Below are 20198 nucleotides of genomic sequence, written 5' to 3'. Positions count from 1 at the left end.
TTTAAAGAATTAATAAAAATTCCTGGCTGGTCAGAAAGCTTCCATGAACATTATGACCTTGACATTTTATCACCTCCTACCCTGTTTTCTCTGTAGTTGACCAAACAGACTAAATATAAAGCTGTTTTCCCAAGTATGCAAGTACCAATCATGATCTCCCAGAACTATGCTGTTCCCCTGCCACAGAGCTTCATAATAGTGAAATAAATAATAGTAAATAAAGGGCAAGAATTCACAGCTCCCATTTTAACCCCATACTATGCTAATCACTGCTATTTAAAGCAGAACATTTCTACCTTAAGCAAATAGTTTGCAGATATAATGATTAAAAGGTCAACACTGAGCATTACTATGTGTCATTTATTTTATTTGGTTAGCTCAATTTCTATCCCACCTCTTCCCATGGGCTCAGAGCAGATAACAACAAGCACACACAATCAAAACAAATACTGGGTTAAATTAATGTTGCCTTGCGCCTGCAGAATCCTGGTCATTAAATGCCAGCCCAAGGAGAAAAGTTCAACAGCGCTTGGGGAAAGTATGTCTACTCAAACTTGATGGGCCTTGATAAGAAGTTATACTATTGTGGGGCAGCTACTGAAAATGTTATTCTGCATGTTCTTGTTCTTTGAAGAGAGGGGGAAGCAACTTGCCAAGGGAGCAAGAGACTGTCACTTCGAATCCCCACTGTTATGTTTCCCAGACTACAGGAAACTCCTATATTGGGCACCAGCGATATAGGAAGATGCTGAAAGGCATCATCTTATACTGTATGGGAGGAAGCAATGGTAAACCCCTCCTGTATTCTACCAAAGGGCTCTGTGGTCACCAGGAGTCAACACTGACTCAACAGCACAATCTTTTCTTTCTTTCTTTCTTTCTTTCTTTTTTTTTACAAGAGACTACTCTTAAATGCTTGTGAGAAAAGGAAATCCTCAATGCATTTAGGACTCAAGTCATTAAGGCTAAAACCAGTATCCCAGATGACAGTATGGCACCAGTGCAGATGCTGGGTGTAATTCACTCTCAGGAACACACCCCAGCAAGGAAGGAGGAGGCACTATGTCCCGACCCAACCAAAGTTTCCAAGCAGATACTGCTTTGGGAACTGGCATGGCATACCTCTGTGATTTATCTTTGTATTCCTCAACTCTTGCTCTACAATAAGCAGATAATTACAAAGTCACAAAGGTGAATTAATAATTATTATTATTATCATCATTATTTTTTTTTACAAGAGACTACTCTTAAATGCTTGTGAGAAAAGGAGATCCTCAATGCATTTAGGACTCAAGTCATTAAGACTAAAACCAGTATCCCAGATGACAGTATGGCACCAATGCAGATTAATAATAATAATAATAATAATAATAATAATAATAATAATAATAATAAAAGATCACACAGACTGACTACAAAGGCATGACAAGGTAGCAGGGATAGCACTTACATTTATATACCGCTCTATAGCTGGAAGCTCTCTAAGCGGTTTACAATGATTTAGCATATTGCCCCCAACATTCTGGGTACTCATTTTACCGACCTCGGAAGGATGGAAGGCTGAGTCAACCTTGAGCCCCTGGTCAGGATCGAACTTGTAACCTTCTGGTTACAGGGCGGCAGTTTTTACCACTGCGCCACCAGGGGCTCTGCGCCACCAGGGATGATACACTGGCGCAGTTTTTACCACTGCGCCACCAGGGATGATACACTGGAACATCTGCAAAAAATACAAGCAATCTGTAGCCAAAAATTGATGGGACCATAAAATTGAAAAAGTTGAAGAAAATGAAGATGTAAAAATATTATGGGACTTCCGACTACAAACAAACAAACATCTGCCACACAATACACCAGATATCACTGTAGTCGAGAAGAAAGAAAAACAAGTTAAAATAATCGACATAGCAATACCAGGGGATAACAGAATAGAAGAAAAAGAAATAGAAAAAATCACAAAATACAAAGATCTACAAATTGAAATTGAAAGTCTGTGGCAGAAGACCAAAATAATCCCAGTGGTAAATGGCGCCCTGGGTGCAGATCCAAAAGACCTTGAAGAGCACCTCAGCACCATAGGGACCACAGAAATCACCATCAGCCAATTACAAAAAGCAACTTTACTGGGAACAACCTATATTCTGCGACAATATCTATAACAGTAACAGCAGCAACACTGACAATAAAATTCAGCCATCCCAGGTCCTTGGGAAGGACTTGATGTCTGGATAAAACAAACCAGTCAATAACATCTGTCTGACTGTGTAGCAATAATAATGACAATAATCCACTCTGGATAGCAGTGGCTCTCCAAGGTTTCAGGCAGGAGTCTTTCTCAGCCCTACCTAGAAATACCCGAGATTGAACCTGGGACCTTCTACATGTAAAGCTGATGAGGCCACTGAACTATGGCCCCATCCCTAAGGGGCTGTAGTCTCCAGTATGCTCTATTCCAATAAAAATTGATCCTGGCCGACTCAATTTAGGCCCCCCCCAGCTGTTTTTGGGCTACAACTCCCATAATCCTCAGTCACAATGGCCAATACGAGGGATTATGGGAGCTGGAGCCCAGCATCTGCAGGAGGGCCAAAGTTGAGCAGCCCTGCAAGGGTTTCAGTGACTTCACACTGACCATAACCAATAAACAATACTGTAACATGGCCTTACCTGATATACCAGTGTTGTTGTCCTTTTGTTGTCTGCACGTTCTTTGTGGAATCTAGATAATCTCAGCTTTGAGACAGGGATAGAAACTTTATAAAGGTTTCTATCTCTCAAGGCTATGGAGCTCTGTTAGAATCCTGAGATTCCAAAAATATAGAGCTACCTTAAAAGAAGCCCACATTCATTATGTTTCTGGACTCTTATGGGACCAAGTCTCATGATCCGTGAGACCCAGTTTGGGGCGGTGAGTGGGAAGAGCGGGCTAAGCCCGCTCTCCCCACTCACAAGCAGGGAGAGAGCCCTGGGTGGCCAGATCAGCCACCCACACGATTGGGGCTGAGGAGCTCAGGGGCCGCGCGGACCCCATAAGCCCTATTATGCCCTGCGCGAGCATGCAGGGCATACTGGGGAGACCCCCGGAGCTGGGAGGCGGCTTTTTGCCTCCCCTCTGGGGCTCTACTCATGAGTAGGTGTGGCTCGAAGCCGTGCTGTGGCTACGAACAATTCTAAAAACCAGGTTTGGGGGAAGGGGTTCTTGAGCGGGTTACCCACTCCAGAACCACCGGGCTCGCAGCCAAGCCCGGTGGTTCTGACGATCGGCAAAATTTGGGCTAGCAGAGGCTAGCTCAATTTTTGCTGATCATCAGAATAGCCCCATGGTCTTTGTATCATCTGATTCTATAAGCTGCTAAAAAGGTAAGGTCCTTCGGAATTCCTTAGTACCGTGTTTCCCCGAAAATAAGACAGTGTCTTATATTAATTTTAGCCCCCCAAAATGCACTAGGGCAATTAGCGGTACATCAGAAATTACTGCTAGGTCTTACTTTCGGGGTAGGTCTTACTTTCGGGGAAACAGGGTAGTAACATGGTAATTCATGGTAATTGGATGACATCCTGACTAAACATCTTGTGTGCCAGGAAGTGTTCCTGCTGTAGAGAGCTTCCTATGCTCCACAGTGTGTATCAGGTAAGGAGCAGTGATTTTCCCCCCCAATCTCCTTCTCCCTGGAAGGAGAGAACTGTGCAATTTTCAAGGGCATATTTTTGGGTGGTGCAGAGCACTTCCAGAGGAAGAAGAGATTGGTGAAAACCTCCCCCTGGCACAATAGATGCTGCCCAGCAGGAGCTCAAAAAGTTCTTCGCAACAGGGACACTTCTTTCTGGTGCACACCAATCAGGATGTTGACCGCTGAGTTTAAGTTGGCATTTCCCATAGTTATTAAAGCAATATAAATAATACAAATTCAGCCATTTGGTTCATGATACTGTTGGAGATGAACTTCCAGTGCATCGACCTTTTGCACCAACTGTCCTAACGACCACTAGGGGCATTGGGAGTAGAGACAGTGAGTCAGGGTATCCCTATCTGTCCCTACTCTATGAGCCCTGAACTGACTCTGCAGCACTTCCTGTGCTGCGTCACAATCCTTCCTTTCCTCCTAGAGAGCATATGGAAACATCTCTCTCTCCTTACCTATCCACTATGTAGTCCTTTAGATTAGAGATAGGTCTTTCCTATCTAAGTGTATTTAACCAATCAATATTTAGTGTTTAGTCATACAAGGATCTCCATGTGTTTTCTCTAAACAGCTGCAATATCCAAACCATCCTCTGCTACCTACTCTGTAACTGGAGTGTGTGCTCATTCCTTAGTGCTCTGCTGTTTTACCTATTGTGGGTAAAAATCAACAACCTCTAACAGATACTTCTGCAAGGGAGTGGTCAGGAAGACCTTCAAGGTCCTTTGCAGCTCTTAAATTCTATGATACCTACTTTAAACAGCTGATATTTCTAAAAACAAAAACCAGACCAGCTGCCTAATACAACCCGAGGATTTTACAGAATGTTATGTTCAACAAGTATGTGGAGATGCCCATTACAACTCTGCAAAACATTAAAAGGCAATGTGAAGGTGGGAAGGTGAAGCACATCTAAAGGGTCTGTAAGTGCTTTTGAAACATTCCAGTTTCATTGGAATGAAAAGAATGAGGTCAGAAGGGATTTAGTGTAATTTTAATTGGAAGCCTTTCAAACTGCATACTTAGACTATAATTGTGAGATTTAATGAGATAATAGTGTTACCTCTTTCTATGGCTTTACGTAATGATCTAATACAAACTATAAATGCTCTGAATCAGTCCCCCCACCCTTGCAAGAGTCTTAAGCAAGATTCCTTATTTCCTTCAAATACATCTTATTTGGAAACCAACATCCTGATTTTACAAGGCTCATCAAAATCAAGTAAATGTTTACAATGGGACCAGGGGCATAACTATAATAGGGCAAGGGGAGGCAGTTGTCTGAGGGCCCACTGCCTTGGGGGGCCCCCAGAGACAAGTCACATGACTGACTCCCCCAGCCACGCACCCACCCGGGCTTCCTTCAGTTGTATTCATCCTCCGAAATTGATGTGAGTGTTAAAACCTGGTGGAGCTACCAGAACAGCATGTCTTTCTCTAGTACCATTAAATGACTTGCATCATCCACAATTTAAAAAACCTTTTAAAATAATAATTTAGGATGATGTTCTATTGTGGCACATAGGAGATTTTATACACACACACACACACACTTATTTATTTATATTTACTATGCTTTTTGTTACCACTATTCAGCCTCATTTAAGATTTCTTTACTTCATGAGCCGAGCTTCAGTGAGGGGGGTGGGGGTGGCATTTTAAAATCTTGTCTCTGGGCCCACTCCAACCTTGCTATGTCCCTAAATGGGATGCAAAGATTGCTAACTTGGTGCACGCTGACCCAGCGTGTCTCGAAGTCACCATTCCAGTAAGTGCAACACAGCAGCTGTTGTGTGGCACAGAACTGGACACAAAGAGTGCTGGCCAGAGACAGAACTAGAAGCATCTCACCTGCTCACTGGAAATCACTGCCACCATCTTCATATTCCTTGTTTAGGATGCTGCCATGGCCACAACGGTGCTGCAAGCAATTATAAATTGCAGAGGTATGGGTTATCTTGAAAAATTCTGGTTACACTTACAAGTGCTGTAAGTTCCAATAGGACAGGTACAATTTTACAGATTATTTTATAAAAGGTAAAATTCTTAAATACTCTACTAATACTCTTTAAAATGGCAAAATTCCACTTCACAACCAGTTTTAAATCAGCATAAACATTCATTAACTTGGATGGTATTTGGAGAAAGATTTCCAGACACCTCTAAATTGTTGGCAATAATTCAGCAGACAGAACATTTCCTTAGCAACTGAACCCAGCTTTTTAAATGTTCTCATTTGAAAGATAATAATTACATCTGGGGATTTTTGTAGACGTATTTTCAGATTATCTACTGGATGCCTATATTTTATCCATGTAACAGTTACATCAGCATCACAGAGAGTAAATATTCCTAGCATTAGCATAAATAGCCATACGAATGCTACATGTTATGATGCAAAATCATCTCCAAGTAGGGTAAGAGGAATGCAAAGCCAATTTCACTTCTTGCATTGTAGAATCTTGCAGAAGACTGCCCTTCTGCTACATTAATTCAGAATGTAAGTATGCAATATTCTTAGATTTATTCCTGCAAGCAGTTTGCAGTGGCAGCACCAGAATAAAAATTATGGGGTGCACAGAGGGAGCAAAGTGCATTTCTGGAGTGGGTGGGTGGGCTGTGTCTCATAAGTTAGAATTCTGAAACAGAAATGGCAGGTGGGGACAACTGTTTTTCTTGCCCTCTGCAGCTGCCCCTGACAGTTTGATCCACAAGTTGCCTTTGTGCAGAAGACACATGTCCCCATTGATCATTTCTATCAGAGACACTGACCTCCCATCCAGGAACATAGCTGTAATTGAGCATGGGGAGGAACAAATGCTCCTGGGCCCTTCAGCAGGCAGGGGGAGCGCCCGCTCTGGCTGGGCAAGAGCTTGCTCTTTGTTCTTCTTCCCCCTCACCTTTCCAAAGAAGGTGGGTGAGACAGGAAGCCATCTTCACATTTTGTCCCAGCCCACTCCAAGCTTGCTGTGCCCCTGCTCCCACCAACTATATTCCAGTCAGAAAATTAGCAACAGTCCTTTTTAGTGGGAATGGAGGGGGTACTGAATCCCCTGCAACTGGTTAAAGAGGTATTTTTTAAAGTGATGCCTCGATTATTTTTAAGAACATAAGAACAGCCCTGCTGGATCAGGCCCATGTCCATCTAGTCCAGCATCCTGTTTCACACAGTGGCCCAACAGATGCCTCTGGGAAGCCCTCAGGCGAGAGTTGAGGGCGTGCCCTTTCTCCAGGGAGTTCTTCACACCGCAGGCTTTACCACAAGTTTTAGTTACTGTGAACTAGAAGTTGTCCCCCAAAATGACACAAAACGTGAATTTTTCTACCATGGATATAAATCGGGCTGCATTTAACGCACAGTGAAAACCTGAATTGTGTGTGAAGCAGACGGAGGCCAGCGGCAGCCCGTGTCCAGCCACCGCCATGGCCCTCCTCGCCCCGCCCCCTACATCTGACATCAGACACGGGTTGTAAGACACGGAGAGCCACTCCTGACCATACTGCATGCACAGTACTGGCCATTTAACTCCCAAACGAGGCCACGCAGCCTCATTCGGGAGCTAAACCACACACACGCTGCATCTGATGCCAGACGCGTGGGGTGTGTTGGTGCCATGGGGTGTGGCCCCTTAAGGGCATCAGGCCGGGTTCTTTGAACCCTGTTGCCTAATAGTGGCTACGCCCCTGGGGTGAAGTGCTCCCCGATAGCTCTCAGGGACTTCAGGGTAAATCTGGCTGATATGTGAAAGCACACCCTCCATTCCAGAGGAGATATGAACTAAAGGGCTTTAAAAGACCTGTGTGAAAAATTTCCTACTGCTACTCCCCTGCAACTGGTATTTAGAAGCATCTTGCCTCTGAGGCTGGAGGTGGCCTATAGCCCTCAGACTCATAGCCATTGATAGACCTGTGCTCCAATAAAAATTATCTAAACCCTTCTAGCAGGAAGAGAGCAACTGTCCCTGTTCAGCTCAGCATAGTGCCTCTGCAGTGTCTGTTGCTGATGTCATGTGTGTGTGTGTTGTTTGGGGAAAATATATCCTACTAGTAGATGAAGCCCATCACTGACTGGGCAAAGTCACTCATTTTGTATAAATTACACTTATAGGAAATTTCAATAAATTAAATATTTATAATAGAATTAGTTATTAATGTGCTTGCAAAAGGGAAGTAAAGGAACAGCTTGACATTTGTAGGATTTCAACTTCAAACATTGTCCAATTTATTGAATAATTACCATATATGGTAAATTTAAATTACAGTAAATTTGAATCTGAGAAAGATGTTCTACTTTTCTTGTGCATTATGTTGTTTTGGAATTATTGATCTGACTATTGAGGGTTAAAAATCTGTTGAGAACAAGAACAGTTAAAATATGATTATATTCAGATTTTTTTCTAAAAATGCAATAAAATGTTTACACCTTTCCGCTAGCATATTCTGGGGTAAAAGTTAGTGTATTCATCTAATTTAAGTAGCAGGATTGTATGTGCAAAATTTGATATCTGTCTGTCATCAGAAAGTATGACCTTATTTTGCACAAACAACACATAGGGACACCGAAACAGCATTGTTTGTATCAGGGAGCACTGCATACATGATTTGGGTTTTCCCCTGTACATTGGAGCTTCGCCCCAATTATCCCTGTGCTAAAGAGTTCCACTTTCTTCACCGGCTTTTTTGGATACTTTAAAGTATCTCAACGTTTCTTCTGAGATGTATGGAGGGGTCATAGTGAACGAATGGTGGATTTTTTCTTTGAATTAAAAAGAATTGCTGGGTGATCTTGCAGAACACCAACCAAACCACCATCTTTGCTGAGTCAGTGGTCTTCTACAAGAACACCAACCACCCGGGTGGGTGGGTGGGGGGAATAAAACAAAAAAGCAAGGAAAAGGGATCTGTGCAACTGCCTCCATGCTCCTCTGCTAGCCTGGCTGGCTTGGTTTGGTTCCTCCGCCTCCTCTGCAGCTGCTTTCTGGCCAGGAAGGTGGGCAGGGTGGGGAGAGAAGGGAAGGGATGGGATGGAGGGAGGCTGCCAGTTGTGTGATCTTGTGTAAGATCCCCCCAAACAAGTTTTAAAATATATTTAAAAAATAAATATTTTTAATTCATTGAAATGAAAGTTTTTAGAGTTCACACCATGCATGCGTGGTAGCGAGGAAAAAGAGGCACAGCAGTCCACCTACTCTAGAAAGTCACTGGCGAAAGAAAGACCCAGGAGCAAGTGGTATGAATCGTCCACGGGAAAGATTCAAAAAGAACAGAGGGGACACTACATCAAAACAGCCCTATGTGAATGCCCTCCAAATTGTTGTTGTTATTAATTCCTGTAGATGGACCAGGGGTGTGTGTGGGGATGTGGCAAGCTCCACCCCCACTGCAGCCATGCCCAATGGTAGGCCCAGAGGGGGCAACACATGCTAGGGCAGGAGGGAGGAGTGCGTGCCAGGAGGCGGTTGGCGAGACTCCACAGGGGTCGTGGTTAAGGGAGGTCACAGCTGAGGGAGGTGAACGGACCACCAGCTGAGTGACAGCAAGCAGGGAAGACAGGCACCTTAGGGAGCCGCTGGACTGCCCCACGGCTGACAAGCACCAGATGAAAATGGCACCCCACTGCCTAGTGAGGTGAGAGGCTCTGTGTGGGGTCAGCAGGAGGTTGGGGGAGGGCAGGAGCGACAATGGCAGGAGCTGGGGGAGGGCAAGAGAGACTGAGGCAGGAGAGACTGGGGCAGGAGGTGGCATGGGGGAGGGCAGGAGGTGGGGCAGGGAGGGCAGAGGAGACTGGGGCAGGAGGTGGGGTGGGTGAGGGCAGGGGAGACTGGGGGAGGTGGGGAACAGGAGACTGGGGCAGAAGGTGGGAGGGCGGGAGGGCCTGAAGGTGAGAGGAGTGTACTGTCGCACAGATGCTCTGTGCGAGGTTAGCTAGTTGTTATTATTTCAGCTTCAGCCTGCAGCTTCTATATGGCTTCTATGCAACTAATGATTAGTCGCATAATCCCGCAATTAAGCCTGCCATCTGCGAAAGCCCCATGAATCAGCTTTCTGTCAACATTAACAAGTCGATGTCCATACCAAACAGCCTACTACAAACACTAAAATTATATATATATATATATATATATATATATATATATATATATATATACATATATATATAAAAATCACGTAAGCATTTTATCTTCAGCTTCCAGGTAGCTCCTGAGCCCTATAAGGACACTACAATGACATTTCACCTCTTTATGCCAGAAGATAATTCAGTTTCAATAATGTTAGTATGTTCAAACTATGTGCATGTTGTTAATATACTGTATACAATAAAATACAGTATATTTTGAAATGAAATATTGGCTAAGCTCTGTTCCCAACACATGAGACTGCCTATAGATTGTCATACATAGATCTTACATTACATGATTGCTGTAGCTAAGCGCACAATTTCATCCTAGAGGCATGGGTTAATTACAAGAACTTCACATTGCAATGCACTGAAAACATCTTTGCCTTTCATTTCTCTATGCATGGAATTGTGCTATTGAGTTTTTGTCAACAGATTCTACTGTACAGAAAAGGGTCCTGTTCTGAATAATTAGTACAGCTTATCTAGACAGAATATTAAAATGGTAGATTCTGAAAAATCTTTTTACCCCTGTGGGAATGCTTCACAGATTATCCTCTCTTTCTCTGGAATTTACGTCACTGAAGGGAAAAAGTCAAAGGATAAAAGCTTCATCCATCTAATTATACCAATCAGGAGGCTTCATCATGTCAGCTGCAGGACTTCATGTTGTATGTCTGGGAAAGACCCCGCTGTTGTTGGGACATAACAGAGCGTCTAGTTTTAACACACCCACAAAATAGTCCTCTTTCAACCAGTTATTTATAGAGTTTGTGCCAAGCAACTTAAGCAGCAGTAAGTGCTAGGATACAAATGTGAAGGCTGAGTTTAGTTGGTTTAGCAAAGATCTCCAAATTAAGGCTCTACAAAAATAATAAGGCCTTTTCTTTATTTATCTATTCAACCACAGGGCAGAAAGGGCAGAGAAGCTTAAAAGGCTTATTCATGCGAACTGAGCTGGTGCTTTGAGTCAACTATTTACACATTGCAAATGTATTTCATTCACATTATCACAACATTCACTGAGTAAAATGGATGCAAATGAAGCATCCCCATCTCTAGGACAGAAGAGTTAAAAAACAAAAAGACTGAAAATGGGTTTAACTTTTGCCTTCTTGGACAGAAAAATGCACCCAAAGTACTAAGTGTCTTTTCCAAAATTCAAATAAAATGCACAGTTTTTAATACCACTCATTTAATTAAGTATCATCTTTGTCTAGAAAAAAAGGAAATACATGTAGAAAAATAGTTTAACTTCAAAGATGTAAATATAATACTATAATATATTTGCTGGACCAAATCAGTGGTTGATCTAGATCAGTAGTTTATTTCCAACAATGACCAACCAGATGGTTACAAATAAATTCACAAGCAGAAACAAACTGCTGCTATCTGAACTCATACAAATATTTTAACACATAGCCCTATTCAGACATTACATGGTTCAGGTGTATAGACCTGGACAGACCTATCTACATGTGTTTATGTGAATGATTGTACATGCATTCATTTCACCAATACATCTATCTATTATATTAATTCTCCTGGGTGTTATTTTCTTTAAAAAAAAACAAAAAAACAAAAACCACATACACACACTCTCAATATTCTATAGTATATGTGGTTTCTGGTGTGAAAGTTCTTATAAGCACTGAATCAAGTTGATTCCAAGCAGTGCTTGAGAAAGAAGCAATGTGATTTCTACTAGCAGGTGAAGCCTTCTGTTGAATTCTATCCAGTATCTTTTATGTTTTGCTGTTTAGAAGTTTGTCCCAGTGGGGATCCTGTAAACAAGTTTGTCCCACGGGGGATCCTGTGTGTGGGGTGGAGTCATAAAATGAAAAGGGAGGGTAAGGAGAAGGAGAAAATGGAGTTGTTTCTGAACAAACGCTTAGTTAAATCTATATAAGATTATTTTGTATTTGTGAGGGAAGCGACTATAAAACACTTTCCTTTTTTCCCATCTCTCCTCAGCTCCGCAGAAGATTTACAGCCAAAGCTTTGTATGATGCAAGATCAAAGAACTACAGGCAATAAAAATCAAAGCTTTCCTAGCCCTTTTCCTCATTGCTTGTTCTTGCTAAAATGCTTTGCACCCCAGATCTGGAACTTTGAAAGGTATGCTACTTATTTTGAAAATGGGGCAAACCTCAAATGGGTTATAATATGTAAATTCAATTTAATATAGATCAGCTGACACATATGAACGCTTTTTGGTTTAGTATTCAGTGAGATGGTACAGTTGTGTCTGGGCTGTACCATTTCAGACTTCAGGTGAGCCTCACATGATGGAATGTTCCATCACATAGAAGACCTCCCTAATACAGAAGAACTAGATGTCAGGGGTGTTTTACCTTGAGATGTGACTTTTCTATAGGTGGTTCAGATGAACTGTAGAAAGCAAGTGGGAGGGAACCAGAAGTTTTTGGCAGGTGTGCACTCCTGGCAAGAGCTGGTGCTTCTGTCTGTTGCCATGTGGCCCGAACCCAGAACTGTTGGGTGGGCAATGCAGGGCCCCCTCCCAGGAGTGTAGCTATAATTGAGCAGATGAGTTCAAAGAACCCGGGGCTCCCCAGCTCCACCCCTCCCTATTTTCTTCATTATCTCCCTCACTCCAAGGGGCTGCCGGGGAGAAGGACAAAGACAGGCCCTCTCTCCCCTAGCTACCTTTACCCTCTATAATGTGTGAATGGGGCTGATGTTGGTATCAAGACTCTGCGGCAGAACTGAGGAGGTCAGGAGAGGAGGGAATGCATGGGTTTGGACTGCATTCTTGTTCCTAACTAACTGTGATTTGAACTGGCCCAGAGGCTGTGTTTTGGCTGTACCACTTCACACTGCAGGAAGGGGCCCTCTCAATGGAATGCTACATCAGGGGGAAAAATTCCTACACACAGGGTGGGTTCAAACAACCTGCATAAAAGGTTATTTCTTTATGTTCAACACATGTACACGCTCTGTACAGTGAACACACATACAGAGCTGTAGCATGTACAGTTATTCTCAGGTTATGTTGAATGCATGTACAGCAATACTCTTCCCATCTGTACTTGTCTAAGAAGGTCCATACTTAGGTTCAGTTCTAAATTGAATTCAAGTACAGTCATTCACACACAAACATGTACACGTATACAGACACCAGAGCGCACATACAATATAATGTCTGAAAAGGGTAATCCTGGTTTCTTTAAAGCATGACTCCAGTGCTTCTGTGGAGCCAGGAACCATGGTTTAACTCTGCCTTACAAGTTGTTAAACCAGCTTCAAACTTTGATTTAACATCTTGGTTTGTAAGTCAGAGGTAAACCACGGTTTCTGGCTCGCATAAAATGGATTCCCAGCCAGATGAGCAAACAACTTAAGGGAAGGTTGGGTGGAAGGAATGGGTGGAATATTTCTCCAGATTTAAAGACAAAGGAGACCTAAACATAGATCTGTGCTATCACTTAATTGGTCCCTTAGAATTAGAAATTATATCATTTAAGAAAATATCAGTCATGTATGATACAGAATATTTGTTGTGTCAACATATTTGTCTTTGATTAAAAAAAAAATTCTAACATAGTTTAATAAAACAGTATATATTTAAATAAGATAAAAATTAAATTATTCTGTTCTGCCTTTTTTCTTGATAATTTTATGAAACTAGATGAGTAGACACCCCATACACGGTGCAACAGATATTTTAAATGTATGTTTACAATGTTACTATATTATGCCAAGTGACTGGAATTTCTCCTTCAAGTATGATGCCTTGAGGTTATTTACATTTCACATACACTTGCAAGTAGTCGCTTGTTTTAGTGACAGGAACATCTATTAATGAAAAGTTATTTGTAGCTGCACAGTAGTAAATAAGTGGTTTCACTTCAAATTAAAAGAAAAAACTGTAATGAATTATTTCTACAACTAAAATTTTCTGAGAAGTCTTTGAATTCTAACAAGGTGGAGTCATAAAGCAACATTTCAAAGGATCATGAATTCTGTTAAGAAGGATATTCAGCATTTGAATTGTCTAGCAAATGGGCACTTGTATTATACATACATAAATAAGATATACGTTTTCTTCATTTGTTTATTGTGCCCGATCTCAAATGATAACTTATTTACAACAATGACGGGATGGAAGATCTGTCCATGGTGACAGACAACAGCCTCCCCAGCCTAAAACTACAGACCCCAAACAGGTGGTTTTGTTGTAAACTGCCCAGAGACTCGCGTTTTGGGTGGTATACAAATTTGTTAATAAATAAATAAATAAAATTTAACAGGGATGCAAAAACCAGGAACTAGCCCTCTATAAGAAACAAAGCAAGGAAAAAAATAAACTTGTATCTAAGAAAACAGCATTCAATTGAAAAAAGCAAAAGCTAGCCATTTTAAAATGTTCATTAGTCAGAAAATATTACCGCTCAGTATTTTTCAGGGGGCGAGGAAGCACAGATTAGCCACAAAACAACAGGGATCAACTAACAGAAGAACTGACAAAACCAACAAATCATAAAACAGACATAGGTCAGGTCTGCAGATGTCTATAGATCCAGTTCATATTTAATGTGCAACAATATGCATAAGTCCTTTACTTTCCACACTGTGCCATCTGTTTTATTGAAGGAGGATGAGCATATAGGCATCACTGCGCAACTTCATTCTTATTTAAGAAAAAGTGAAGCCCATAATTCTGAGTGCAGAGAGCACACATGCACAGGATACACAACTTCAGTACCAGTAAAATGAGAGGGGAAATTGAATCTAGTAAAGTAAGTTGACTGGTATGTATCCTTACATTAACGATTAACAAGTCTAACATGGGTTTCATACTGTGGTCCTCCTGAAGATGAAGATCCCTGGCTACTGGTGACCGGGGATGATTGGAGTTGTAGTCCAATAACAGATGAGTAAGTGTGAATGTTTCTAGAGAAGATTAAACAGACTGATTGATTGAGTGCCGTCAAGTTGGTGTTGACTCTTAGTGACCACATAGATATATTCTCTATAGGATGATCTGTCTTCAACTTGGCCTTTAAGGTCTCTCAGTGGTACATTCATTGCTGTTGTAATCGAGTACATCCACCTTGCTGCTGGTTGTCCTCTTCTTCTCTTTCCTTCAACTTTTCCCAGCATTATGGACTTCTCAAGGGAGCTGGGTCTTTGCATAATGTGTCCAAAGTATATAGTTTGAGCCTGGTCATTTGTGCCTCGAGTGAAAATTCTGAAATGATTTGTTCTATGATCCATTTGTTTGTTTTCCTGGCTGTCCATGGTATTCTCAAAAGTCTTCTCCAGCACCAAAGTTCAAAAGCATCAATGTTTTTTCTATCTTGCTTCTTCTTCTAGCTTTCGCATCCATAGAGTGTCATGGGAAAAATCACTGTCAAAACTATTCTAATCTTTGCAGGTGTAGACACGTCACGGCATCTAAATATCCTTTCCAAGGCCTTCATTGCAACCATACCAAGTGCTAGTCTGTGGCACATTTCTTGACTGCTGGATCCTTTACTGTTGACGGTTGATCCTAAAAGGCAGAAGCTATCCACCACTTCAGTGTCTTCATTGTCAGTTCTGAGGCTGGTTGCTGAACCCATTGTCATTAGTTTAGTCTTCTTCACATATAGTTGTAGTCTCATTTTTTCACTGTGCTCCTTGACTTTCATTACTAGAGCTTGCAGATCATCTGCATTCACAGCTATCAGAGTGGTGTTATCAGCATAGCTCAGGTTATTGACGTTTCTTCCTCCAACTTTAAAACCACACTCATCTTCTTCCAGTCCAGCTTCTCTCAGTATATGTTTAGCATATACATTGAATAACGAAGGAGAAAGCATACAGCCTTGTCTTACTCCTTTGCCGATCCATGTTCTGTCTGGACTGTGGCTTCCTGTCCTGTGTATAGGTTTCTCATGAGAACAATGAGATGTTCTGGGACGCCCATTTTCCTAAGGATATTCCACAACTTGATATGGTTGATGCACTCGAAGGCTTATCTGTAGTCAATAAAGCACATAGATTTCTTTCTGGTATCCTTTGGCTTTCTCAATTATCCAGCATGCATCAGCAATGATGTCTCTTGTTCCTCGGCCTTTTCTGAAACCAGCTTGAACATCCAGCATTTCCCTTTCCACATAGGGCTCTAATCTAATCTGTTGGATGATCCTTCTGAGCATTATTTTGCTAGCATGTGAAATTAAGGATATTTTGCGATGTTTTGCACAATCTGTTAAGTTTCCTTTCTTTGGTATGGGTACGTAGACTGACCTCTTCCAATCTGTTGGCCACTGTGTCGTTCTCCAAATTTGCTGGCATAGTTTGGTTAGAGCCTTGACTGAGTCTTCTTCTGTTGCCTGAAATATTTCTGTAGCTATTCCATCAATTCCTGTAGCCTTCTGACTTGGTAATGACAGGAGTGCTGATCTAACTTCAACTTCCCGTACTAGAGGTTCTTATAAGTAGGGAATATCTTGCATGTTGACGTCCCTGCTGTACAGATTTTCAGTATACTCCTTCCATCTCTGTTTGGTCTTCTCAGAATCAGTTACTATCTGTCCTTTGGCATCCCTTAACATACCAATTCAAGGTTGGAACCTCCCTCTGAGTTCAGAGATCTTTTGGAAAACTTGTCTTGCTTTTCTGTGTCTATTTCCATCCTCAAGGTCTTTACAGATGTCATTGTAGTACTGCTCCTTGTCTCTTCTAACAGCTTTCTGAAATTCCCTATTAAGTTCCTTTGTGAGGTCTATCTTTCTTGACTTTGGCTTCTCTCCTCTTCTTGGCAATTCCCACCATCTGATCTGACATCCATTTTGCTTTCTTCTGTTTCTTGGTCTTTGGCAGTCTCTTTTCATATTTGTCGTTAACAACATCTTTGATTTCATCCCACAGTTCCTCTGGTTCCCTATCAATCAGGTTCAGAACTCAAAGCAGTTCCTGATGTTCTCCTTGAAAATGGTGGGAAGATTCTCAAGATCATATCATGGAAGCTGGATAGCTTTGTTTTTCCACTTTAGCTTGACTTGGAACTTGCACATGAGCAGTTTGTGATCTGTTCCACTGTTGGCCCCCAGACATGTCTTTGCTGTTATAACTGAGCTCTTCCACCTCCTTGCACCAATAATGTAATCAATTTGCTTTCTATGTACTACATCTAGTGATGTCCATGTGTATAGATGTCGCTTTGGTTGTTTGAAGAATGTCATGTTAAAGGACTATGTTAAAGGGTTGTGCATGACGTCTAATTGATATTAGTCAGTCACTGACTGCATTGTACCTAAGTACTGTCATTGCTATATCCTTCCTGACTATGAAAGCAACACCGTTCCTTCTTTGGTTTTTGTGTCCTGAGTAGTCCCGCAATGCTGCCTCATGGTTGGGCGGGGGTTGTTCCTGGGAGGGATGAGCGAAGTATGCTGGAAGGTAAGTAGTATACTCCCAGTAGGGTCACCCAAAGCATGAAGGTCATCTCAGCTGCCCAGCTAAAGCAAGCAGGCGCCTATATTGGGCAACAGCGATATAGAAAGGTGCTGGAGGCAGACAATCACTTCAGTGACAACGACAAAGGCATCATTTCATGCTGCGCGGGAGGAGGCAATGGTAAACCACGCCTGTATTTTACCAAGAAAACCACATGAATAGACAAAATTAAATGATTATCGATGTAGTGCCAGATGATGGGCCCCTCAGGTCGGATGGTACTCAACATGCTACTGAGGAAGAGCTGAGGATCTCTCAAAGTACTGATGGTGTTTATGACATGGTTAGACTAAAGCCTTTTGGACGTCTAGCAACTGATGTTGCTGTGTGGGAAAAGAAAATCCGAAGCTGCAAAGACAGAATTACAATGGGAATGTGGAACGTAAGAAACATGAATATGAGAAAGCTCGACGCAGTGAAAGATGAAATTAATCGACTACAGATTGACAACTTGGGCATCAGTGAATTAAAATGGACTGGAATGGGACACTTTCAGTCAGAAAACCATACCATTTACTACTAAACAGACTTCCTCCTCCCAAAAATAGAAGAGCACACAGAATTCTCACCTGTTTCCCAGTAAATCCTAAATCATATAGCAAGCAATGTATAACTGAATGGAGAGATGCTATACAGAGGTTACAAATAAATATCCTAATAAAATAAACAGTTTTGGTACAACTTAAATACTTACATATGGCTTTTATTATTTGCAGTTTTATATTAAATTATAATCTTGAGTGTTTACGCAGATCAGAAGGTTAAATAATACATCTAAAACTATAAGAAAGTCCATTCCATTGTTTAAAGACATGTGGGCCAAGCCAGTTAAAGAGATACATGCATGTAAACAGGCTTCTGTGTGCGGATCACTTGCTGGATCAAGAGCCACAAATGGAAACAGGATATGTATCCAAAAGTGCATGAAGTTGTGCATTCCATCCCAGATCATAAAAAGTATCGACGAGACAGTGCCTCAGTGGTCGATCAGTTCTTCACTGACAGTAGTGAAGGGTTGCCTTACAGTATCAACATGAGTGTCTGTACACATCTGAGAACTGGCCTTGTCAAACCTCAGAGGCCGACGGTGGCCCATATTAAGACAGAGCCCATTACTGCCTTCAGCCACCAGAGTGAAACTGCTCTTCCAGTTTTTAACCCTACCAGGCGCTTCCTGAGTTTACGAGCATCTTCAGCCCCCACCAGGCTCCCAGTGTGAACAACCTCTTCATCAAACAGGAGCTTCCCACTCCAGATATTCACCTCTCTGTCTCGGCGTCCCAGCAGGGCCAGCTATATCAGCTTCTGAGCTTGCCGGATATAGACATGCCAAATCCTACTACGCAAACTGCGGTGATGGACTCCCTTAATAATGTTTCTATGTCCTCTGCCATGGCAGGCCTTAACAAGTTGTCCTCTGCTATGTCACAGAATACAATGAAACAGTTCCAAGGGATCCCCCAGTGCACATACCCAATGCCAAATCAGTTTCTTCAGCAACAAGCCACTTATTTCCCTCCTTCTCCTCCAAGCTCAGAGCCTGGCAGTCCAGACAGACAAGCAGAAATGCTACAGAACTTAACCCCTCCTCCATCTTATGCTGCTACTATTGCCTCCAAGTTGGCAATTCACAATCCCAGTCTGCCCACAAACCTCCCAATGAATTCACCAGCTATCTCTACAGTCAGATACAACAGAAGGAATAACCCAGATTTGGAGAAGAGACGTATTCACTACTGTGATTATCCTGGTTGCACTAAAGTGTATACGAAATCTTCCCACTTAAAAGCGCACCTGCGAACTCATACTGGAGAGAAGCCATACAAATGCACATGGGATGGATGTGACTGGAGATTTGCTCGCTCCGATGAGTTGACCCGCCACTATAGAAAGCACACTGGGGCCAAACCTTTCCAGTGTGCCGTGTGCAGTCGCAGCTTCTCTCGGTCTGACCACTTGGCTCTGCACATGAAGAGACATCAGAACTAGGCTGGACTTGTTCATGAGGCTGTTGGTATCTATGCAACTCCCTAGTGACTCAACTCAAGTATATACATTCAATTAGAACTAGCTAAGGATTTCACTGTATATGGACTCTTCATTTTAAAACAGGAAAAAACTAGTAAAAGGAACTGGAAATGTATATTTTTGTATATTTATCACATCCTTTCAAGGATGTGAATTTGAATGAGCATTCACATTCAACCATAATCAATATCCTTTTAAAATGCACTGGATTAGGCCAATCAAATGACAACTTAAATATGTCACAGTTGTGTGAATGTTTATATGACTAAAGAGAGAGAAAGAAAATTGGTAAAAATGTCAGTGTGCCATCTCTGCTGTGGGGAGGGAGAGTAGAAGCAGGTCCTTGCTCATGTGTAAGTCATTTCCCAGTTCACACCAGTTATGATCTGGCATTGAGACTGAGTGACAAATTTGGCAAGGTATGAAAAAGAAAGAAAAATGTGCTCAAATTATCATTTTAAAAAGAGATTTTAAAATTACTAAGTCATCCACAGACCCATCACGAAGTAGTTCTGAAGTATAAGGCACACGGAGTGCAAAAAACCAGAGCTGGGCCCAAACTAAAACTCCCCATAGACTTTTGGCAGTCTTTTGTGCCAAACCTAGCTGCTCAAGCCAAGCCCTCAATTTTATATGCCAAAAACACACAGAGCTTAAACAAATGCTACTTATTCAGAATCAGGCTTTGGTAACAAAGGCAGCATTGTTAAGGTCATATTTTTGCAAAGATGCACCATTATTTGTTCTCTGCAGGAGACAAGAATATCAGTAGACTAGAGGGAGTGGCTCATATTCTGAGAACAGGGCACACCTTCCTGTCACTCTCTGGAGAGAACCCCAGTTTGAGTCAAAACAGTCTGCAAGTGCATGCAGCTTGTCTAAGGTTGCTGATGTTCTTCTGA

The 20198-nt window shown here is 42.0% G+C and overlaps 1 protein-coding gene across 1 annotated transcript; it reads left to right on the top strand.

Annotated features, from left to right (window-relative positions):
• Positions 1-18175: 18175 nt before the first annotated feature.
• Positions 18176-19379, top strand: LOC128327438 (Krueppel-like factor 5). Its single transcript, XM_053256236.1, is given in 2 exon segments — positions 18176-18428; positions 18431-19379. Coding segments are annotated over 2 exon segments (1080 nt in total). The 3' UTR covers positions 19258-19379.
• Positions 19380-20198: the final 819 nt, after the last annotated feature.

The sequence above is a fragment of the Hemicordylus capensis genome, chromosome 5 (genome assembly GCF_027244095.1).
Source record: "Hemicordylus capensis ecotype Gifberg chromosome 5, rHemCap1.1.pri, whole genome shotgun sequence".
Taxonomy (NCBI): Eukaryota; Metazoa; Chordata; class Lepidosauria; order Squamata; family Cordylidae; genus Hemicordylus; species Hemicordylus capensis.
The sequence above is the reverse complement of the archived record's forward strand: the minus strand, read 5'-3'. Positions and strand labels throughout refer to the sequence as shown.